The sequence below is a fragment of the Indicator indicator genome, chromosome 1, assembly GCF_027791375.1.
Source record: "Indicator indicator isolate 239-I01 chromosome 1, UM_Iind_1.1, whole genome shotgun sequence".
NCBI lineage: Eukaryota > Metazoa > Chordata > Aves > Piciformes > Indicatoridae > Indicator > Indicator indicator.
In genome coordinates, this window is record NC_072010.1 from 4,243,534 (window position 1) to 4,268,438 (window position 24,905).

Below are 24,905 nucleotides of genomic sequence, written 5' to 3' on the forward strand. Positions count from 1 at the left end.
AAAAAGTCAACATATGCCAAGAGTTACTGTACAGACTATGGCCTTCTCATCCCACCCAGTCTCTGTGCAAAAGTGGAGATTGGTCCAGTAACTCCTAAGGTGCTGCTGTTATTTGCTTCTGTTTTTTTGTGGTCAGTTAAACACAAGCAAGTACACAGACTTTAATGTAGCCTTTGGAAAATGAAGTCTTTAAAAAGTCTGTTGTTCTAGTAGAGAACAGGTTCTCCTTTCGTTTGCCAAAGGGGATGAGTAACTCCCACAGCCTTATTTCTGTGTTTTAGCAAGGGAGCATTCATGGAAAGTAAAGTCTGCACAGAGCTGTTCTAGCAGCTCAGTAATACGACCCAGGAATAAAACAAGCTGTGCTTACATTAGCCTGCAGTCTGGGCTGCATGGAAAGAGCTATATACAAAAGTGTAAAAACAAAAAACATATGCACTATTTTACACATTTCTCCAGAAGCCCTCAGACAGCATGATATGCTGTTTTATTAAAGCAGAATTCTGCTCCTCTGGAAAAAAAAAAAAAAACAAACCTGAAAAAAAGAGGGCAGAAATAACAGAAAGAAAGAAAAAGGCTTTAACTTCAGTATTAAATAAACCCTTTCTTGACCCTAAAACTAAAGTAATTACCCCAATCAATAAACTTTTTGTACAAGCTCTGTCAGATCAAGAGAACTTGCCTGCTTGCAAACAGCCCACTGACAAGCGAGTTCAAGGCTACCAGCCCATGGAAGTACAGATGTAGTCAAAGGTTTTCAGAAAGACAAATCTACCTTCATTTTTCTACCACTTTAAAGCATGATCAAAGCCAGACAAAACGTTGGTCACTAAAAACGCTCAGATGTCTCACTCCTACTGAGATGAATACTTCTTGGCATCCAAGTAATCCTGCTAAACATGCCTTAATTTCTTTTGTACAATAACATGAATAAAAATGTGTCATGTGTTATAATATGAATAAAAATATGTTGTCTATTTTTCCCACCCAAATTGCCACTTGCAATCACAAGATCTACTGAAAGACAAATGTACATGCATCAACCAAAATAAACAACAATTAAACAACAGAAAGCTAAAGTGTAACAATAAATAAATTATCCCATCTGTGCTTTAAAGCTCAGTTAGCTTTACACATTGATATTTTCTACTGCTAACTTTTACTCAGAGAGCATCAATGAAGAGATACACTCTGCATGGAAAAAGCAGCTGAAGAAGTTTTTAAGAGCCAAGTATCTGACCTTTACAGGCTGCTTATTATTTAATTATCTTTGAGATGTGTCCCTAATTTCCTTTTTATTAGAGATGCCTCACTTCTCAAAAGAAAAATCCTGACATAATAATTTTGCCTGTCATTACGGCTTGGGAAGCAGGGTTATTATGCAAGAATTGTTTCACACTTGCAGAGTGCAACCAGGTCATCACAAATAATATGTAGATTTGAAATGACTGGTCTGACTTCAGGGTTCTTGCAAGTGCTGCAGCTCCAGCAGAAGCAGGCAGAAAGCTGCAGGTAGCAGAGAGGCAGTGGTGTGCTATAGGATCATGTACAATCATTACTGACTGAAGCTGAAAGGGATTTAAGAACCAGAAGCAATGTATGATCTGTGAGGAATTATCTGAAAAGGCAGACAGGGAGCTAAATTCCAACACCGGTACATGCTCACCCCTTGGCTCACTTCACTGGGAAATGAGATTGTTCATCAATTTCTGTGAAAAAGGTAAAAAGATTGAGGAAGCACTGATAAAGCTATTGTTGCCTTCTAGCTGCTGAAGTTTAAGAGATGTATCAATCCATGTAAAAACACCATCACTGCTTTACTGAGAATAGCAAATAAAAATCCTCTGGGCACAGGGAGTGCAAACTAACATGAAAAAGTTTTCACCTCCACAAAGCCCTCCTTCCATTTCCAGATCCAGGCTCAGGCTAGGTTTATTTTTTACTAAGCCTTATAAAGCAAACGGATTAGATTTACACATAGGGTGGATGAAAAAGTGAAATCTCACCAAGCACACCTGCTTGGAGAGGGGAATTCTTGCAGCTCATAGAAAGTCCAGACAGAGAGAGTTCACCCCAGATTTCTGGCTCTCCAGGCAATACCCCATCTATCAGGCTGTGCTGCATTTAGCTAGGATGGAGATGGCAATCTCTTACCTCTTTGCCATCCTTCTGCACACACTAATTAAAAAAAAAAAAAAAAAAGTGGCAGCAACAAGAGAGTAATCAAAAAATGCATTGACCAACTGAAAAAGTATCTGTCAAGCAAAAGCTTGTAATGGAACACAGACCTGAAGGCAAAAAAACCCCAAACTATTTGCAGAGCATGCAAAGCTCTGCTGTTGTTTTGCAGCAGACAGATCAATAACATCAAAAATCATGTTGTGATTTTTCCTTCCTGCCATGGCCCTGCTATGCCACTATATTTCCTTTTTGGTGCAGACCAAGAAAAAAGTTGTGAGTCTGGGAAGGAATAGGCCACTAACTAATTATCTGTAGAAGGTTGTGATAAGGTGGAGGTGCTCAGAAGTCCTTGTGTGAAACAGGGGAAGGTGACCATACTCATGAAGTTCAACAAGGGTAAGTGCAAGGTCACGCACAGAGATTTGGGCAATCCCAAACACAAATACAGGCTGGGCAGAGAACAGATTAAGAAAAGCCTTGAAGAGAAAGACTTGGGGGTGTTGACCTGACAAAGTGCACTAGCAGCTGAGAAGGCCAATTGTATTCTGACCAGCAGGTTGAGGAATGGGATTCTGCCCCCCTGCTTTGCTCTGTTGAGACCCCACCTTCAGGGACATGTCCAGCTTTGGAGTTCTCAGCACAGGAAAGATACAGACCTGCTGAAGGGCCAGAGGTGGGCCATGAAGATGATCAGGGGCTGGAACACTTCCTTTATGAGGACAGGCTGAGAGAGTTGGAGATGTTCAGCCTGCAGAAGGCTCTGGAAGACCTAATAGCAGCCTCCCAGTATCTAAAGTGGGCCTACAGGACAGCTGAATAGGGGAGGACAACACTTGTAATAACTGAGCACTTCCATGGAGTAGCTTGAGTCACATTGACAGTTAAAGGGTCCAGATTCATCAAAGCACTTGCTAAACTTTCCACCTTTTTGCTGGACATAGCCTAAGGAGATGTTCAGAAAAGGATACCTATGACACTAAAAGCACTTCTCCTCATTCATAGTCCTGAAGATCTAACTGTACACAGGGGACTTTAAAGTTGAGTACCTCAGGCATTAAGGAGCTAAAAAGAAAGTTTAAGCCAGAACAGATCACACTCCACATTAGTCTGCACAGTCTCCTGACTCCTCAATATTTACACGAAACCAATTTAGACTATTCCAGACATTAGCAAAGCAAGTGTAAATAATGTGAATGGATTTGAGACTAAGTGGATCACACATATGTGTCTCCTCTGAATTGGCAGTTAGAGTTTAAGTCAGTCTACATAAACACAGGCAGCAAAAATAAGGGATGCAAACCTGAGTTACTCAGGCTCTTCTTGTCCTCTTTGCTAAGAATAAGCTGAACACAAAACACTTTCACTCAAAGTTGAGGAAGAGTGATATACCTCTCACACAAGTCCCACACTTGCTTCTGTGCCCTGTAATTTCTCTTCTCTAAGCTCAGTCGTACCTTGAAGTGCTCCTCTGTTGGTGTCCTTCTCAGCTGCTGTCCTAGGGACTGTATGGGGGTGAGTTGTATTTCAGGCTGTGCAAGAAAGGAGCTGCCTTTTGATGTACATTGTGAAGTGCTGTATCTGCTGGCAGCCCCTTATAAATAACACCACCAGCTCACTTTGTACTTTGATGGAGGAACATACTTAGAATACTTTATGGGTAGGAGAGGGAGCAGGAGGAACAAAGGTCCTTTTTTTAAGCCTTGTTTCTTGCAGAAAAAAAAAAAAAGTAGTGAGCTAAAACCTTCATCCTATCATAGGGGTTCTACATGTGTTTCCTGTTGCTTGTTGGGTGACATGCTGGTAAACAGTTAAGCTCTTCTCCAACAGACAGCTGCTTTTGCTTTTGCTTTCTCAGTGGCCCTGCACAGTCAAGCTTTCCTGAGCTCAGTGGTAACAGCTGCTGGAATACACTTTCTCTCCAACTCCATAGATGCTGTTTTCAAGCTCTCAGATGTTTCTTGCTTCTACTGAGCAGATTTTTGGCCAACATCTGTCTCAGATGTGCTGATTCCAGTTGATTCCTTAGCCTAGTATTTCGCTCTACTTATACAAGCTTGCTCCTGAATAAATCACCACTATCAGGCAGAGGTGAACAAAAAATGCACTTTTCAGAGAAGTGTTTCTATTAGAAATTTCAGAAAGTGCCACCAATGTCATTTGCAAAAAGGTTAATGTATTATTGAGAGACCTGGATTGGCCATTCCTTTATAATGCCTTGCATTGTAATTAAGAAGAATGGGATATAAAAATGCTATTAAAAGCTGAAAACTTTCTCAGTATCATCTTTCTTTTCCTCCACTTGAACTGCTTGTGCCATGCTGAAGCAGAGGCTCTGACAGGCACTACATTGCTGCATTCTCCCCAGGTTTATGTGCAGTGGCATGTTACAGGCACACATTTTGACACCACTCTTAGTGATGATGATTCAACATCCCTTCAGAAAACAGGCCAAACTGCCATCTCCTGCCCTCAGTGCTAATATTCCTGAGTGGGTTAAGTTACAGCTATATCCGATTCCAAAATTGCCTGATGGACAGCCTCATAATTTAGGAAATTAACTGTGTGTTTTCAAACTGGGAACACAGATGCTTTTTCTCCCACTTTTCTCCAGTTTTCTCTAGAATAATGGAGGCCAAATCATCCCAGACAGGCACTGCACAGTAATTGCAGTTGAGATTGTCATACAGAGCCTGCAATGATTTGACGTGCTCTGAAAAGTTCAGCCTGTTGGAACACAGCAGATACGTTTGGAAAAGGAGCACCTTTCCATCCACCATTTTTATTGCTGAAAGAAAAGCTCTGGTCCTTTACTCAGGTGAGTCCTCACTCATAGGGGAGGTTTGCCTGAAGGAGTGACTACACATTTTGGCTTTATGAGCTTATCATTATGATCACCATTGTCACTTCTGTGCTTTCTTCTGCTACCTGCAATTATTAATTAATGCTTAATGCATTTTCCCAGCAGTTCTATCACCCTCACAGCATCTCTGGGGCAATGCCATTCTCCTCAGTTTTACATGGTGAGCAGCTGAAGCATGAGCCTAGGCCGGATCAGAATTAGCACATCAATCAGAACTCAGGAGTTCCAGGCTGTGGTGCTCTTCTCAGATCACCATATCCTACTTCTTCCTGCATCACAGCTGTACATTTTAAGCACACTTTCACTGTAAGCCCTATGTCAGCACAATAATAAGAGGAGGTTTTTCTATGTGCTCCTGCCATGGAAATCAAATTAAATGGCACCTTGCTTCTTGACAGTCAACACAACTCCTCTGCAGGTTCCTCACCCCACACAGACAGATCTAAGGCTCCCATCACATGCAACTTGATTTATTTGTTTGGCATTGCAGTTTTATCTCTCCCCCCCCACCCCCCAACTGATTCATAAACCCTGTGTCAGGTTGCTGTGTCCCCTTTACTCTGGCACCAACAAAAATTGTAACACCACAGTGCTATAGTATTTATAGACTTAAAATCTAGCAACTTGTCTTGCTAGGCCTCATGAAAACACTAGAAAGGTTCTGAAGCATTATAGTACCTTCACACAAAACACACCTGCTTTGATTTTTTTTTTTAAACAAGCTGTTGAAATCTAGATAAGAAGAAAGGTACCAACTTATTAAGGATATTACATTTTTTAATGGTACTTATAAAAGAAGCTACACTTCTCTGGCCAAATTCTAATGAATAAGGTACATATTCCTATGAAAATTTTTTTTCTTGGCTCAAATGAGTTTCAAAGTGCACAGTTTTTCCTGTAGACTTTGAAAATAAAGACAGCTAGAAAATGTCCTTTAAAAGTGCTTTCTGCTGTGAAAGCCTCACTGACTTTCCTGTGATGGGAAATTTTAAACTAGAAGAAACTCTTCAACATGGAATAGAAAGATCACTTTCAGAAGAATATGTGGAGGTTCTTCTGGGCAGAAGGTGGTTGGTGTAAGCAAAACATATCGTGTATGAAAGCACATCTGCATTCTATAGATCAAGACTTCAAATTCATAAGCTAACATGCAAAACTCTTTCTGGCATTGCTTGAGTGTGAACAGGATTGAATATGTGCATTTCCAGGTTTAAAATTTAACACAGTATTATAGCAGTTTCCACTTCTGCATTAGATAAACTTTAGCACTACATTGGAATATTGGTATCTTAATGACTTTTCTTTAGTAAGACCTAAAGTTTTAATTAATCTGCCAAGTCAAATTACAGTCCATAGCTCTTAGGTAACTATTGCAGACAGCTGAGACTGAACACCAATGACTCTTTTGGGAGAGGGATTAATGGCAAGTTTGGAATGAATCTGCTTTTATCAGCAAAGGTAAAAAGAGTCCATTAGACAATGATCATAGCTAGAAGACAGCTGGGTGCTAGTTTCATGGAGCAATCTTTAAACTGCATCCAAATTAATTTGGATACATGAACAGTTTCAGTAAGTTGGTCAAATTTTAGATTAAATGTTATTGAATCAGAAAGAGATTCTGGTATTTACAGTGAAGAAAGAATATCTAGTGTGCTGCCAGGCAGCCTACAGGTAGCATCTTTTCCTCCTTGGACAGCAATAAATTGGTTCCTACATGCTGAACTGGCAGAGAACTTTACTGCCAGAGAAACTGAGAGACCTGTTTAGTTAATTTGTTTTTAAGAAATTTCACCTTCTTTCTGTTGGCAAGGAGAAACAGAGATTCTTGTTATTATGCTTCCTACTACCAAGCCTTGCAGTGCTCTTTATTGTAGTTTTAAGCCCAGTATTCTGTCTGAACTCCAGCTTGAGTAATTTTGACAGTGCTCAAAGGCAGGACTGTCTGTCACACAAAACTGTTGCATGGTGCTGCTGTCTGCTCTTCAATCATTTTTATACTTCTGCAGCAGAAAGAAAAAAAAAGAACAACCAACCAACCAACCAACCAAACCAAACAGAACCTAAATTAAAAGATGATCAAAGGAACAAAAGAAAGCAGGGAATTTCAAGCTTGTAATCGATCTTTGGCACTGGGCAGAATCTTGTTATGGATATAGTTACTAAAAAGGCCTACAAAATATTTATGAGCGATTTAGTGCCTAACAGTATTCAGCCTGTTGTTAAACACATCCTCCACAAGTACTCTCTCCAAAACCACACAAAGCTTCCATGCAATCTGAGTATGTGTGTTAATACCTGGCCTGAAGGCATATTCAGGAATAATACAGGAAATCCTTACCAATAGCAGTAGTAAGAAAAGAAACCACTTCTGATTCCTTGCCATCATTGTAGAAGGCTAAATGCCATATTCCTGAATCTAAATACTGGATAAAGCCTGTCTCGTGGCTGGACAAGGGCACAAAAGCTCTGTGCTGCCGCTGAGGTCCTTCTAGGCTTCTTGCCTCCTGTGTCAGTAGACGTCTTCCATCAAGGAGCTCGACAAAGTCAAACTGAAACATAAAAAAGAATGGGGTTTGTGTGGATTACAGGCTTCCTTAAGTTTAGTCTCTTGCTCTGGGTCTGTCTTATGAGGGAGACAGACATAGTTCACATTGGGTATTAGAAAGATACATCTACAGAAGCATAAACAGGATTTTCTCTGATAACTTCAGTATGTTCCTGCATGACCTGCAAACACTCATTTTGGAAACAGCTGTGCTACAAATATATTTTCTGCAATTGCATGAATCAAGAATTCAGCCTCATATAGAATGTGACTTTGGGGCATGTTGACCCTACTGATATGTTCTTATTCTGTGGAAAAACAGCCAGGGAAACATGAGGTCCAGGGTTCACGCCTAAATTACATTGTATGCGTGGTAAGAAGGTTATTTGTTAGCTTCTTTGTGTCCTAACTAACACAGAAAATAGGCAGGAAAATGTATCTAGTCTAAATGGATTGCTTGCCAGAAATGCTAGGGGTCACCGAGATATGAGGTAGCAAGGAAAGTAAAGAAAGAGGTAGATAAAAGTAAACTCTAGCAGAGATTTTGCAGAAGGATATTGCTCATCCAGGAAAGGCTTTATAGTAGAACAATAGCAAAAGTGGTTAAGGGATGATAGAAGATGAAGATGGAAAAAGAGACAAAGCAACATACAAAAGTCTCACTCAGTTAGTAGCTTTTGGATGTTTTCCTCAAAAGGATATTTTTTCCCCCCCCAGAGTAACTTCAGATGGAAGGCAGCTTTGAGTTTTGCTACTAATATTGCAACTACCTTTATTTCCCTATTTACATAACTTCCTACTGTAATAATTGCATTTTGTTTGGAAATCCTTTAATAGGACGAGTCAGATATGAGCCTAGCAGACACCACAAATGTTGAGTGAACTGTACCTAATCTAAGTTTTACTGTGTTTAAGTGACCAGAACCTCATCACCCTCTACAACTACCGATTGGAGGTTTGAGGCAGGAGTGGGCCAACCTCTTCTCCTTGGTGTCAAGCAACAGGACAAGAGAAAATGGTTTCATGCTAGACGCATGCTAGAGAGGATTACCAAACATTGGAAAGGCCTGCCCAGGGCAGGGGTGGAGGTGTTTAAGCAGTATGTGGACCTGGTGCTTAGGGATATGGTTTAGGGTTGACCCTAAACTGGGTCAAAGGTTGGACTGGAAGATCTTTGAGGTCTCTTCCAACCAGATTATTTTCTGTGATTTTATGAGCAGAATCCAGCAGCTGAGGCACAGGTCAGCTTTTCTATTCCCTGACTTCACTTGATTTTGCCTCTCATCCAGCTGGACAAATAAGCTTGTAGTTTTTGGCAGAAAGGTGGAAAACAGGCAGAAAGAAACAACACTGCTTCTTTTTGTACCAGTAAATGTTGTTGCACTGAAAGGCTGCTGAACGTTGACTGAATGTGACAACAATATTAAAGCTTCTCATGCCTTTTGACTTTATTGTAGCAAAATTTAGGCATTTCTGTTTCTGGTTTGATACGGACTTCAAAGTCAACCAAGACAAGAACCTGACAACATATTCTTTCATCTGCAGTAATTTCTAAGGTAAAAAGAAAGTGTTCATTCCCAACAACATTGAGAAAAAACTCTGTACAACAAAGCTTGAACATGAAATGACAAAATTTGTCCTTAGAGTACTTTAATTACTATATTTTTAAAATGTATTTACATGAATTGAATTTCAGTCTTTTATTTTTTGGGGGGCTGTGTTGCAGCATACAGATCTCTAAAATTTGGTGCTGAAGTGGCTTTTGAAAATGTGAAAGCTGTCACATCTGTAAAGGGCCTTCCTTTCAGGTATCTATCCAAGTTAGCTTTGGCAAGCACAGTTTATTTCAAAATAATGCAACTATAAATTATTAAAATTGACACCATAAAAATATAAAATCCAATACACAAAAATGTTAATTTGTTTTGAGAAAAATAAACTTTAAAAGTGTGTAATGATAGGACAAGGGCCAATGGTTTCATACTAGAGCAGGGCAGATTTAGGTTGGAGATAAGGAATAAGCTCTTCAATGCGAAACACTGAAACAGGTTGCCCAGAGATGCGGTTGAGGCCCTGCTCCTGGTCAAAAGCGATGGGTCCCTGAGCAACCTGATCTATTTGGAGGTGTCCTGGCTTACTGCCGGGGGATTGACAGGATGTCCTTTGAGGGTCCCTTACAACCTAACGCAGTCTGTAATTCTGTGACTTAGGAGAACAGCCCTGAGAGTTAGACACCGTGAGTCAGGTATTTGTAGTCACTCTGAGGATGAGCTGTTGCCTAGCTCCTCATGCCCCAAAAGCGGCCATGACTGACACAGCCAAGAAGGGCAAGTGACAGAGGACAGCCTGTCTGGTTGCTGGGAACATCTTAAAGAAGTTAGATTTCACTGAGGAATGCATTGGCCAAGTGTACTGAAAAAATAAAAATCAGCAAGAGAAAAACTACTCATTTCCACTTTGGAACATGAAACAGACTGACTAAAGTTTGTTGGGGTGAACTTTAACTGCACCTACCTTCTCAAATTCTGACATCTGTGGCAGCTTGAATTAGTTTTCTAGTTGGACTGCAGTCAAAGAAAGAGACTTCTAGAATGTAATCTGCCTCATCCTGGTTGATATAAGAAATGGACTATGAACATCCATTTCTTGCTACACACTAGATGTAGATGCTTAAGATTAATAGAGTAAAAACAATTTCAAGGCACCCAGCTATGCTGAGATGCTGCTGTTCCAGTCCAACCTGGGTTGTACTTGGGGATTCCTGCCAAGAGTAAAAGCTTATCTTTATAAATATTTGCAAGGTGCTGCTGCAGATGTTGATGACTTTGAAAAGTTACAAGCTGCAAATATTAATTGAACCACAAATGGATTGTGCTTTATTGCATTTTAATACATTCAGAGATTTTTTAATATGCAATTAGAATTATTGCAAAGCAAGGAAATCATAGATAAAATACCATGTTAATCAGACTGTACAAGTGGAAAAATGCCTCCCACAAGCTGTGCTGGCCAATCCCTGAAACTTGTGATTTAACAAAATCTGGCTTAAGTTAAAAAGTTTGTAAAATTATTTGATCTAGGAAGATTAAATCTAAGAGACTGCATAAAATTGTGTAACTTTTTTTTTATGGTTTATTGAGAAGAGTGAGGAAAAAAAAAAATGGCTTTAGTTAACAGTAAAATGTTCCAGGCTCTATTTCTAAGACTATGGCAATTTGGAGTGTTCCCTTTCTTCCTGTTTTTCAGTGTCCACGGTTGCTGGCAATCTCAGCTAGAAGAAAGATCACCACAGGTAGCAAACTTTTCACCAAAAGAATCTGGAATAGTTTGTTGTTTTAGCATCAATAAATAAAACTTTTCACATTTTACCAAACTCAGGAATTGATGCAAGAGCTCTACAGTTATGGGACAATTCAAAGATCTCAAAAGAAAATAGATTATGTTAGGGCTCACACTACAGAAGATAGATTATCTAACCAGAAGACATAACCAATTATCTAACAGGGAAAAAAAAAAAGGCAAACTGTTATTAGCTAGAATTTTACAACTGCCATCAACCAGGTAGACTGGGGAAAAATAGTCAACCCTTTACTAAACCCTTCTGGAGGAGACAACACCACTGCTCCAAGCACGCATTTTGCCAAAGCCTTGTTTATGAAATTCCACATAAAATTTAGAAATATAAAACTCATTGGACAGAGTTTTGGGTTGTGCAAAAGAAAATATGAGATTTGTGTGTTATGTATAAAGTACAAGAGCCAAATTTATAATTTCAACACAGCAAAGAAAGTCACCAATATAATGACTCCTACAACTAAATTTTGGTGAAATTAAATTTCATAAAAATAGAGAGAAGGAGAACAATTATAGAATAGTTTGGGTTGGAAGGGACCTCTAAAGCTCATCTAGTCCAAATCCCTAGGCAGTAAGCAGGGACATCCTTAACTAAATCAGGTTGCCCAGAGCCCTGTCGAGTCTCACCTTGAATATCTCCAAGGATGGGGCCTCAACTACCTTCCTGGGCAACCTGTTACAGTGTTCGACTACCCTCATGGTAAAGAGCTTGTTCCTAATATCCAGTATAAATCTGCTCTTCACTAATTTCAAATCATTGCCTCTTCTTATCACTGCAGGCCTTTGCAAAGTCTCTTTCTATGCTTGTAGTGCCTGTTCAGGTACTGAAGGTTGCTATTAGGTCTCCCTGGAGACTTCTCTCCTCCAGGCTGAACAACTCCAGCTCCCTCAGCCTGTCTTTGCAGCAGAGGTGCTCCAACACCCTGACTATTTTCATGGCCCTTCTCTGAACTTGCTCCATCAGTTCAATGTCCTTTCTGTATTGAGGGCTTGAGAGCTGAATGCAGTACTCCAGCTGAGGTCTCAACAGAGCAAAGTGGCAGAATCACCTCTCTAAGAGGTTTTTCAGTTGACTACCAGTTTATAAAATAATGAATCCAGAAGAAGGGATAATCTAAAACCTAAAGTATTTACAACTAACAAATCAATATTGATACATCATCTGCAACTTCATTAGTTATTTCTACAGAACAGTGTGAGGGTCTTGGTCTGCTTCCATTAGTGTATCACAATTTCTGTTCTTTGAATAAAAATGTTCCTGTGGTCATTTTTGGTGGTGGCTTGGTCCACACAATGATTTTTTTTAATTATTATTTACTTTGGAGCTCAAGTTAGTGGCTACACAAAAAGAAGCAATATTAAGGATTGAGCAAGTGCATTGCCTTGTCCAGCATGTAATATTGACAGACATGTGCCACCTCTCACAGTCAACATCCCATTCTCAGCTGAGCCTTCAACTGATACACAACCATGCAGTGTTAAATGGGAAAAGGTCTGCCACTGACAGATCAGAATATTCCAGCAGAAGTTGAGTTAAAGAAAAACACCAGAAGCAATGGTGAAGTCTGTGTGGGCTTCTGAATTGCTTAAATCATTCCTATGGTTGAGTACAGGGCCCAGTGTAAAAATTTGGCTTTAAGTTCGATAGTCTTGAGGCTTAGGTGTCAAATTTTGCATTTGTTGTTTAAACAATTGAAACTACTCATGTGGTGAGTCCTGTTCCATCACAGAAATCAACAATGATAACAAGTAAAATCAATACAGACTTCTGATCTGCAGTCAGTATGATGTGACCATGACTTGAGCTTTTGTTTAAATACAGGAGGTTTGAGCATTTGAATCTCCCTGTAAAATGAGACTGATTGAAAATGGGCAATAACAGCACCACTGTGTCACTGCATTTATGACCTGCTGATCCTATAGAAATATTTTAATTCCATGGAAAAATAGGCAGAGAAAGTGCAGATTTTGACACCTCTTTGACATAAATAAGTTGCAGGTGTGTTAATATGTAGAAAATACCATATTACCCAAAAAGATTGTAATAAGCACTCATTTGTTCAAAAGGAAAATAAAAGCAGAGTACTTCCATACATCTCAAATAGCAGTGTTGGTTGCTGGGCTTTTCAGTCAATAGTGGATAGCACATGTCTTAAAACTAAAAAGTAGAGAAAATAATCCAAAAAATCCTTATTTAAGGGAACAGTTTTTCATATTTTTTCCGAGAAAACAATTGCTTAACGCAGCTTCTGCCAAGGCAATCACTTTACTTCTGTCCCACAGACTTAGGTCTTGGTTTCTGCCTAAGCAGTCGCCTATAAAAACTGGATTTTGTTTGGTTATATGTCAATTATGGGCCCTGACCAACCTCAGTCTAACCAAACAGTCAATGTGCCCAATGTGAGGAGTTGGCTTAAGGCATTTCAGCACACAAGACAAAAAGGAATCGTGCTCCCATGAGGGTGAAAAACAGAGGTCTTGCTGCTCTTACTTCAAGAGGGGGGAAAGGCAGAAAAAAAGAAAGATGAGCAAGAGAGACAGTTCTGAGATAGATGCCTACATTTTGCCTGTATCTGACACTAAGATACAGCAGTTACTCTATCACCCAGTGACTCCTCCCCTGCACAGAAGGTGGAATTATGAAAAAGAGAGAAGCCCCACAGGCTGAAACGAAAACAGATTTAACAAAGTAGCCAAATGAATATAAATACCAGTACAAAATACATAGTTATACTCAGCCCAGCACAAGTCCAGCAATCACAATATCCAGAAAGGCAATCATCAAGAGTAAGAAGAGGGGAGAAATCTTGAAGAGAAGCAAGAGGCTCTAACAGAAGACTCTCCTCCCCAAACTTCCTCCTTTATACTGAGTGGGATGCTCACGATCTGGGAAACACCTGTATCCAACTGAAGTCAGCTGTCCTGGCCAACTCAGAACTGCTAATGGCCTGCAGCCCATGACTGGCCTGGGATTCTGTCCCAGCAAAATCAGAACAATCACTTAAAAGATTATTCTTTTTGCCATAGTTTGATTGTAGTGGCTGCTGCTAGGGGCACAGGATAAAGAAAATGGTATCTTATGCTGCTAGGAGCAACCAGCTGATAGCCAGTGATTACCAGCCCAGAAAAAAAATTTTCGTCCTCTGTCAGTTTGCTGTCTGCTTTGCCTGTGCCTAGAGCCCACCAGTTTAATGTGTGCAAATGTTGCAATTATCACTGGATTCTTTTTCTCTGGATGGATGATCTTTCATATCTTGCAAGCATACAACAAATTCCTGAAAGAAATAGCTAAAATAAAATAATAAGCCATAGAAATACACAATTTAAGATAACTATTATTTAATGGAAATGAGGTTTCATTACCTGTGTATGTGATGGTGGGAGGCCTTTTCTGCCATAGATGCCAACCAGAGCAGCCTTTCCTAAAGACACATTGAATTTCAGATGCACTGGGTGGTCGATGAACACCTGAGATCTCCAAAAGACACCAGGAGGGATCTTCTGTGTGGCTCGTCTTCCAACATCAATTTCTCCAGAGTCTATAAAACTGTCGTCTGGAAAGAAACTACTGGGCTTTCCTGCCAAAACACAGGAACAAAAATCTTGGATTAGCCTTAGATCCTAAAAGTAATCCAGTCAGACTGGTATCTCTGACACTGATCTTCAGAAACAGTCTATTAATGTTCTGAGGTCTTCAGAGTACTTTGTCTAGCTAATCTACATGATTATGGGAGGAAAACTTGGAAGAGTTATTCCTGGCTTCTGCAACTGTTTTGTTTAAAAACATGAACATGGGAAGAACAACCTGGAGAAAAACAGGCTTTTGTTTAAGTTGTAACATCAGAGAGTGTGTAAATACATTCTGAAGATAAGACTAAATCATTATATCATCTGACATTATATCATAAAAGAACATAAGTTCACAGACGGAGAAGTCGTCATTAAATTAGAAAAGAGAAGTGTTGTTAGAGTGAGGTAGACATGTCACAGAATGGAATGGCAGTGTGGAGAACAGCAGCGTGAACAATGCCTCAGTGAGGAAAGGAAAATGTTTCTCTGTTGAATTAGTTCTTGACAGTGGTAACAGCATTTGAAATTTGTTCAACAGCCTAAAAAGAGCTAAAGAATAAAACACTACTGAGAAAAATGAAGGAAATCAAACCCTGCACTTGAGTAACATCTATTAAGAAACATGAGAGGTTTTAATTGGACTTCAATAGAATCAGTAAAGTGTGTTATGATTATTCATCTTCTTGCAGAAGACAAGCAAATGAAGCCATCTGTTTCTTAAAGGCACCACCATGTTGGAGCGCCTGAGTATCCAGATGGCAATCGGTACAGGTCATAACATCCAAGGGAGTCAGCAGGGAGCTCAGCATCCCTGGAAAACACGCCTAAGATACTCCAGGTTAGAAATTCACAGACTCATAGTTCTCAAAACTGGTGGCCACTTCCAAAAATTTGGACCCAAAGATAATCCCTTGGAATGAGAGGCAGAATGAAAAATAAAATGCCAGCATGTGGCCTTTGAAGCCTTTGCTAAAGGCAATGGTGTCTTCACCTGCATTACATAGAGATGATGAAGAAAGCCACTGCTTAGCAAACAGCCTTTATCTAAGGTCACTTCTGGTTGAAAAGTATGCAGTAAAGAATTGGCTTTAGCAGGGAGAGCATCATGCCACCAGCTAAGACTAATTATTAATTTTAGAATTTCAAAGAAATGTGTTCTCTCCATGCCATTACAGCATGCTATTCTGTGTTTCACAGATCAAGCAAGAAAATGAGAAGGAAACTTCCAGGTACCTACAATTTTTGTAGGAAAATCACACTGTCATTTTTTATTTGGGTTTTTTTTTCTTTTTTTTTTCTTTCACAACCTCATTTGGGAAATGAGAAGCAAAACCATCTTTTCCTACCCATCATGAATTTAGGTCAGATAGTCTTAGAATTGACTTGCTGTGTTGAAAAGGTGATTGGTAGAAAAACCTTTCATCTTGTTTCAAATGATGATATTTCCTTTGCCATTATATTACATTAACTATATTTCCTTAAACTTCTCCATATCCCATCCCAACATAAACTCTCCAAGAGAAACAGATGGAAATTGCAAGCTGTCTCTGAAAATCTATATAGAAATTCTGTGCATTTTAGCTGTCAACAAAAGAAACAGCTGAAGGTGGGTTTTTTGTAGAATGAAGCATTTTTCCCTCTCTTTTATTTTTTTTTCTTTTAAACTGACATAAAACGTTCTTAGCAGAACTTTTGGTCCCAATAAGACTAACCCCTGATTTAGAGATAGCAATTGCTGGCATTTTTCATCTCTGTGCTATCTTGTGACAGGAGTTTTATGCACACCAGCCCCGTCTAGAAAGCACAGGGTGTATACGTGTTCATAGTAGAAAAGCTTCTGGTGAGTTTACAAGATCCTCATTTATCCTTGTTCATTGCATTAAAATAAATACTAGGGGGAAATCTGAAGGCTTTTTTATCCTTTTTTAGTCAAAGTGTGTATTTAAATAGAGATAATCAGAAGCAGGTTAAGTAAATGGACATTCTTTCCAAATCACTTTGTGGCAATAGAGTACAATTGTACGCTGAAAATCAGCTAGCTTGATTCCAAAGGAGATTACTTTATCAACTGGATTGTTAATATTTATTTGGCATGTTAAAAATTACTTTTCACACTGTCAGGATTAAAGGAAACAGTTCCCATGTCTTCATGCAAATTTTCTTATTGCATTATTGTAAAATGGAAAGATTCAGTGTTCTATTAAAAACCAGCTAAAGACCTCACATGGTTTGGTTCAAGTGAAGGATATATTTTTCTGATTACTACTGACATGTTTTATAGATTCTTAGAAATTCAGATTAAAACTTGAAGCATTTGCTATGCACCCTGATTGTCCATTAATAAAGACTGTATGTTGGAGTGTGAGAATTTAATATGGTAGATGTTGCTATGCACGAGAGAGCATGGAGAAGCTGAGCACAGTGTGCATTCTGCCTGTGCAGAGAGCAGGGCCTGCTCATGCCAGCCAAAATACTTCTGTGATTGCAAAAGACAATTCCACTGATATAATTTTACACACAGTTTACACAAAGTTTATGTCTCCTCTTGGTGGACAGCTGTATGTCTGAGAAGCTGATATCCTAGCAGTTATTGTATCTTGTTGCCAGGAGTTGACATCTATGCTGGTATTGAAGCCCAAAGGAAGGCTCTCTTCACCAGATTGAATTCAGCCCCTGAAATCCATCGCTGTTTCATTTATTTTTAACCTACAGCAGGATCAGACCCTAAGGACTGGGTACTTCACAAAGAAAGTACAATAAGAAAGCCATTTCAGCTTCTAATCAGAAATTAGGTTTTAATCAGAGTGTCTGACTCCTTAAAATTAACTTCAGGTCTGAATTCTTAATTGGGTTGTCAATTACTTTGTTCTTTCCACACAATACCTTGAACTTTTCAGTTGCTGTAGCAACTATTCCTAATTTAACTTGGATATCAAAATGAACTATTTCATTTCAAGCCTTGCTGAATCTGTTTGTATTTTTGACAGGAAGGTAGCCTGACTCATCAAAACACTTAAGAACACACTTACATTTCTCTGACTTCAATCACAGTTAATTACATGCTTAAATATAAGCATGTGATTAAGTGCTTTGCTAAACAGGAATGGGCTTAAGCACAGGTAAATGCTGTGCTGGAGCACAGCCACAGTTGAGAAGGAATGACTTGCTGAGAATTGGCATGACATTGGTAATGATTCATTCAGATCAGCTGTACGGATCTTCTAACACACTCCAGCTTATTTCCTTGTGATCAAGACTTTCAAATAGATTCCAATTCATCTCAATCACCTATATCCTGGTTTAGAAGAGCAGACACCTAATGCTGCTCTTAATTGTAGAGTCACTTGATGGGGAGAGAGAAATGCATTTAAAGGCTGATGCTCCTGAAATAACAATGTTGCTTTAAGTCAGGACAAGATATTCTCCTCTAAAACCTACAGATTCCCTAAGCACTAGTGTGATGGGTCTTCTAATGACATAACTGGGGTATTTCCCTGATTTCTCTTTTGGCATAGCTTATTTGGCATCAGTTAAAACTTCTGCTGATGTCACTATAAGCATGGCTGAAAAAGAAGTCAAGTGGAGGTCTTTGATCTGGACAGCAGCTTTGGATCCATCCATTTATTTTCTTTTTTACTTTTAAAAAGAAATTGACAGATCAAAACTAGGTTTTTCAAAAATAAAACAGATGGCAAGTTGGAGAGGAGAGAAAAAAGGATCTGTCATGAAGTATTTTTGAATACAACAGCAGGGATATCTGCAGCTTGCTGTACTGTCTACTAAGGTTTGCTGAGAATAACCTGCTTAGCTGATTTTCCCTTGTAGCAACTTGATGTCAGCCATCAGTTCTAGTAAATACACTGTTTTAAGGAACATACATAATTATGGCCTTTATTTGGACTAATAAAGACAGATAAGCTCTTAAAGACAAAAATGCTACAATTAATTTGAATTAAAAATGTAAACATAGGCTCTCAGCCAAAGTCTAGGGAACTTCTGAATTCATCGAGTTGCCAGAAGAGTAGCATTCTTCTTATCTCTTACCCACAAAACTTCCTCCTCCAAACCAGCTCCCCAAAATAGCCAATGATTTCAATTTTGCTGGATTCTGTTTATCTCATATAAAGAAGCTCCACACACAAACAAAAGAGCTTTCTGAAAACTTGAATTTCTCATTTCTCCAGCTAAGTCTTGGGAGGCATAAAACACCTTTCCTTTGCAGAGCTTACAGGTACTTTTGGCAGTACTTCTTCTGTAACATGCACACAGTAATAAGCAAAGCTGCTGGGTGACGAATTTCTGATGAATTTCTGACCTACTAGTTGCTTCTAATTTCAGTTAAAATTGCAAGTTGTTGACATCATGATACGTTATGGAGATCAGGCCTTTTTTTCTGGCTACTTTTGCAAAGAAGTGTCCAACTCTGGAGTGTTAAAAGTCACAGTGTAATAGCACTTTGTAAATATTTTGGTTCTCAAAACATTTGGGACTAGGTGGCAACAAGAAGGCAGACCCAAGCATTTTTGTGCTGTTGAAGAGAAAGTTCCATTCAGTGCTCCAGGAACCACTTAATTTTCCAGTCAGAATTTTTACCATGAAAGCAGCCACTCAAGGCAGGGTTTTCACGATGTAGCCTGTGGGATATGGTGCAGATGGTTCCACCTTGAGAATGTCTTAGATGTATGATGAGGGTTGCACACAGTTTTATCACATTAGTGGACGTCAGAAGGGTTTGAAGCTTAGAAACATACGGAAACAAGACTGAAGACTACTAGTTCTAGATGTGAAAGACTGGAAAAAGCACCTGATGATGGCATCATCAAGAGTAATGGAACATGAGATTGGGTGGCTGGAGTTCAGAGGAAGACAGAAGACTCACAACATGGACATACACCAACCATACCTTCACTGGTTCCTTTGCCTTTCCTGTCAGGTAACTCTAACCCTGTGCCCCCAGAAGGATATAAGGAGACGTCCGTTGGCACTGGCCAACTGCTGGCTGTGTCTTCCGTGATTTCATACATCTGCCCTTCCATCGGCTGCAGGTGCCAGTTTAGGCCAAACAGGTGCATGGCTGTGGTGAGCAATGAGAAAAGTCATCTTTTTCTGTTTGGGAGAGTTTCAGAACTAGAGGGGCACTTTCTAAGCCCTCACTTCACTGCCTTATTAGCAGTCACTGGTTTAGGACAAGAACAGGACTAATGTACTTGGACAGCCCTTTCTGCTTCTACCATAACAACTCCCTAGGTCTTCCCACCCACTTAAACCTGGTTTGAATCACCTGTACCAGTCCACTCTCCTTCCAGTAGAAACACTCCTGACCCATGGTCTGTGTGATAGAATAACAAGGCATGGTGTTTCAGACAGCTCCTAAGGCTGGGGTGACAATGCAGCGAGCATGGAAATACAAGGAGCATTATTTATCAATCTACCAATAAATCCCAGGAAGCTGCTCTCTGGTTTGTTTTGCTGTATTCACAACATATTATGTAAGTTGTTTTGTTTTTTTTTTTTACCCACCAATTATACACAGAAGCTCTTACAGACATCTCTGTCAGTTCTTCCTGTACAAGACCAAGTAAAAACTAAAGCAATTTAAGATCTATCTTGCCACGCATGCCTTTGTGCTCAGCACCAGGGCTGAGAGCAACTACAACTGAGCATTCTTCAGCACAGCATCTCCTATTCAGATCAAAGATACATCCTCAAGATCTGAATACAAGAAGCACCATTTAGATTTGTGTGATATCAGGGCACAGCTCTCTGTAGGTTTCTGGGCCATGCAAAGTCATACAGTGTATGCATGAATCTATTTCAAGGCATTACATTAAGACAAGTGAAGTTAAGGAACAAGACAGAATACTTAAAAAGTGAACACATGTATGAGGAATATGGAAGATCATATGCTTACACAACTTATATTTGCTCCTTGAAAATATAAAGCAAAAGAATGTGGCTTCCTGTATCAGTTCTTCCTTCCTCAACATAAACATTTCATACTCAATCAGTATCCAGTTTAACTCAAGGCTCTACACAACTAAATGATCTGATGTTTGCTGGACTTGGAGTGATATTTCTTTTTTAAGGGAACGCCTTGATATTTTACACTGTAATTTCTCCGAGACACTGTACAATGGCACTGGCATCACAGCCTTTTAGTGTACACAAAACCGGTCAAGAAACAAGAGTAAGTAGTTCTCTTTTTATTCACAAAGGCACATCTGAGCTTGGCAAACCCTGTCAGGGACAAGTGGTTGGTTTATTTAAACTTGTGCATCAGGAACAATTTTTTCAAGAGGACTGAAAAGTAAGCTGAGTAGTTCTCCAAACCCAGGATATTTAAGCAATGCATCAAAATCAGGGTTTATTTTCCACTTCAGTCTCAATTTCATTCAGTAACACAAATGAGCTGGTTTTGCACTACTACAACATCACAAAACAGCATGAGAGCAAAACTCTCCTTTTACCACGTAAGCGGGAACCAGTTTGTTAACAATCTTAACCATTAGAAAAGAAAACACTCCTAAGCAGCAAAGATCTCCCAAGAACCTGTTCAAAGCTCAACCATTTTTACACAGGTAGATGTACCAAGAAGGAATGTCACCAGCACAAATTGTAAGTCAACCAAGATACTTTTAGGCAGAGGGGTTGCTATTTTCATCTGAAGGTGTATATTTACATGGCACAGAAACTGTGCAAGGGAAGGAAGGAAAACAGTCTGGGAGCAAGGAATTTGCATGACACGTTTGGCATTGCTATGCTTGCATAATAACTTTGTGTTTATATGTCCCTCATCTTCAGGGTGCCTGGCACTTCATAGCTATTAACCTCATAAAACCTCATCAGGCAGGAATTTGTTATTTCTATTTTGCAGAAAGGAAAAAGAGAACTGCAGCAGATTAAAGGGCTGACTCAGTTCACTTGCTTGGGCATTACAAGGTGATTGGGTGTTAATTCACTTAATTTACTCTATGCACATATGTTCACAAGCCCCAACAGGCACCCCTCCACCAGTAGTTTTTGTGCTAAGATCAATAGTGGATGCTGCCTGAGAAGGAAGCCCATCCAGGCTGATCCTTTCAATGGACCAGAGTGTTAGCCAGGTAATGCTGAGCTGTTACAGAGCTCTGGGGTTTAGGTGCTCTGAGCATGTCCAAGATTCTGCATTTCACCACAAGGATATTTGCAGTTCCAAGAAGAAAGAAGACTGTACTGTTTGTCTCTCCAAACTCAGGCAATCCTAAACAGCTGGCAGCCCAGCTGCTGCTGCTGGCCCTAAGTGCTAAATCCTAACTCCATCTACCAGATGCCCTCATATTACAACGACCTGCATGCACTCATACTGGGCATCTCTGGTTCAGGCAGGAATTGAGCCAGTGGTGGGTTTTCTTTTATATTTCACTAGCTCTATCCTTCAAATATCACAATCTAAGTGCCACATAAATGCTTAGGAAACATTGAAAGGACATTGCTTTCTGAAAGGGCAATGCTTCAGAGGAATGTGTTGTTTGTAAACCATTATTTACTGCAAGAAAATGAAGGTGAAGAACTCAGTGTTGTTTGGGGTGTAATGGGAAAGCTTTGAATATTTTTTCCAGCATAAAAAATAAATTTTAAAACACCTGAGAGAAAATGTCTTATGTAGGGAACATCTTGCCTAAGTGTAATGACAGAACTGGTAACCAGGAAGTGCTGTAGCTTTTTTGCACATTAGCCATCCCCCTGAGGAAATTAATCAACCATTCCATGTCACCATTCATTTGTAAATGTTTGCAAAATGTCCCAGAATAGAAAATATGACATAATTATATATACTCTCTTATCACAGAGATATAAAAGGCTTGCATTAATACATTAATATGTTAACTTTTGTCTTTGGTTAATATTGTTGTAAAGCAGAAAGCTTCTTGTGGACATTGATTTCATCACCAAATAGAGCACAGAATCAGAGAATTGTTAAGATGGATTGGGTTGGAAGGGATATTTAAAGATCATCTGGTCCAACTCCCCTGCCATGGACAGGAGCATCTTCCACTAGATCAGGTCACTCAAAGGCCTGTCTAACCTGATCTTGAAGACTTCCACAGAAGGAGTATTCACAACTTCTCTGGGCAACTTGTTCCTGTGTTTCACCATCCTCATAGAAAAGAATTTCATATTTAAGGTCTAAATCTACCCTCTTTCTTCTAAGAGCAAGTGCAGGGTTCTGCACCTGGGCCAGAACAGTCCTTGCTATCAATACAGACTAGGGGATGAGGTGATAGAAAGTAGCCCTGAGGAAAGGGACTTCCTGCTGATGGACGAGAAGCTGGACATGAGCAGACAGTGTGAGCTTGCAGCACAGAAGGCAAATCACATCCTGGGCTGCTTCAAAAGCAGTGTTGCCAGCAGATCCAGAGAGGGGATTCTGCCACTTTGCTCTGGTGAGACCTCACCTGGAGGTGCATCCAAGCTTGGAGCCCTCAATATAGGAAGGACATGGACCTGATGGAGCAGGTCCAGAGGAGGGCCATGAGATGTCCAGGACTTGGAGCACCTCTACTATGATGACCGTCTGAGGGAGCTGGGGGTGTTCAGCCTGGAGAAGAGAAGGCTCTGGGGAGACCTAATAGCAGCCTTCCAGTGCCTGAAGGGGGCCTACAAGAAGGATGGGGAGAGACTGTTTACAAAGGCCTGGAGTGTCAGGACAAGGGGCAAGGCTCTTTAACCTGAAGGAGAGCAGATTTAGATTGGATGTTAGGAACAAGCTCTTTACTATGAGGGTGGTGGAACACTGGAACAGGTTGCCCAGGGAGGTGGTTGAGGCCCCTTCCCTGGAGATATTCAAGGTGAGGCTTGATGAGGCCCTGGGCAGCCTGATCTAGTTGGGGATGTCCCTGCTGACTGCAGGGCAGTTGAACTAGATAACCTTTGGAGGTCCCTTCTGGCCCAGACCATTCTATGATTCTAAGATTTATAACAGTTACCTCTTGTCCTGTCACTACAGGCCCTGGTGAAATGTGTCTCATCTTTTTTACAAGCCCTTGTAAGTACTGAAAGGATGTATGCAGGTCTCCAATGATGACCATGAGAATCAATTCTGTGCACACGAGGCCTACGAAAGTGCAAAAATCTGAGAAACACAGACAATTATTTGAAAAGCTCTTTGATTATTCAGTGGTTTAAAAATAATTCAGAAAATGGAGTTGAAAAGCTTGCAGCTAGTGCTCTTTTCAGGGCTTCTATCAGATGTCTCTAAGCACAAAATAAAAGCCTGTAAATATTCCCACCCATAAGACAAGCAGACATCATGCAATTTTTGCTGCAGGTAGGTAATAACCACAAAATCCTTCCTGAAACCAGAACAAAGCATGATTTACCTTGGAGACACACTCCAATAGCAGATATATTATTAGGAAATCACTGATTAAGTGTTTATCATTAAGTGTTTATCATTACTTCTTCTAAATACCAGTAGTACCTGATTGGCAAGCTGATAGAATGCTTATTCTTCTGTTTGCTCCCCCTCACTGCCAGATTCACACTAAAAAGTCAAGTAGTAACAGCAGTGGACTTTTGGATCTCTGTATCTCAGTGGAATGTGTAAAAGTGTTGATGCATACAGTTGTTTAAAGGTTTTAGAAGAGGCAGAAATCAACCTTGTTCTGTGCTAAATTGATGCTAGTTAATTTTTGTGGGGGGAAAAAGAAATAAGATCATAATCAGGGAAAAATGAAAAACCCAGGAACCATGGATGAGAGGCACAATCACAGCTTTGAAGTGTTAAAGTTCCTAAAAGCAAAGTGAAGCTGTAAAAAGTTTTAGATTCCTGATGTTCTCAGTCTCCAGGTCAATGGAACCCACTGTTGACATTTTCTCTGGCTTTCTTTTCTTTTTTTACCTTCTGCTCAGCTAGATGTAAGAGGTGGCTCACCATGAGCAATTGCCCTCCTAAAAGCCTCCATGTCCTTCTCCCTCCCCAACATGCTGCTCAGTAGATATTCAGATATTGAAGACTCCCCATGTATTAAAAGAACACACAGCAATTAACAATCATTAAAGTGTACCCTTTTGTAAAATACCATGTAGCTTTCACTGCCTGGGAAGCCTCATGACATGCTCTTTGCAGAAGCTGTGGTTGTATTTCCCATGGCTAATAAAACACTTTTGCCTGCCTTCTCTTGGAATGGAAACAACACTTAGAGGAAACTCTGCATGAGTCCTCTCTGGGCTGTTAGAGCATCAACAACCTGGATGATATAAAGGCAACTGGGGCCTCTGGCTCACTATGCTCATGTTTTGTTATCAAGTCTTTGAGTTGCCCAACCTTTTAACTGTAGCTAAGTGCTAGCAAAAACTGCCTTGAAACTTGCTGAGTGGGTAGCAGAATCTTCTGTGGCTGAATAAACCACCTTA

General features: G+C 39.9%; 1 protein-coding gene across 3 annotated transcripts in view; it reads right to left on the reverse strand.

Annotated features, from left to right (window-relative positions):
* TENM4 (teneurin transmembrane protein 4) overlaps window positions 1-24,905 on the reverse strand; it is a 400,376-nt gene that overhangs the window by 190,512 nt on the left and 184,959 nt on the right. For all 3 annotated transcript variants that reach the window (XM_054383335.1, XM_054383330.1, XM_054383323.1), the window contains 3 exons: window positions 19,414-19,584; window positions 14,304-14,518; window positions 7,380-7,590 (listed from right to left, as the gene is read on the reverse strand). In XM_054383335.1, coding sequence (XP_054239310.1) covers window positions 7,380-7,590; window positions 14,304-14,518; window positions 19,414-19,584 — 597 coding nt within the window. The remainder of the gene's footprint in view (window positions 1-7,379; window positions 7,591-14,303; window positions 14,519-19,413; window positions 19,585-24,905) is intronic.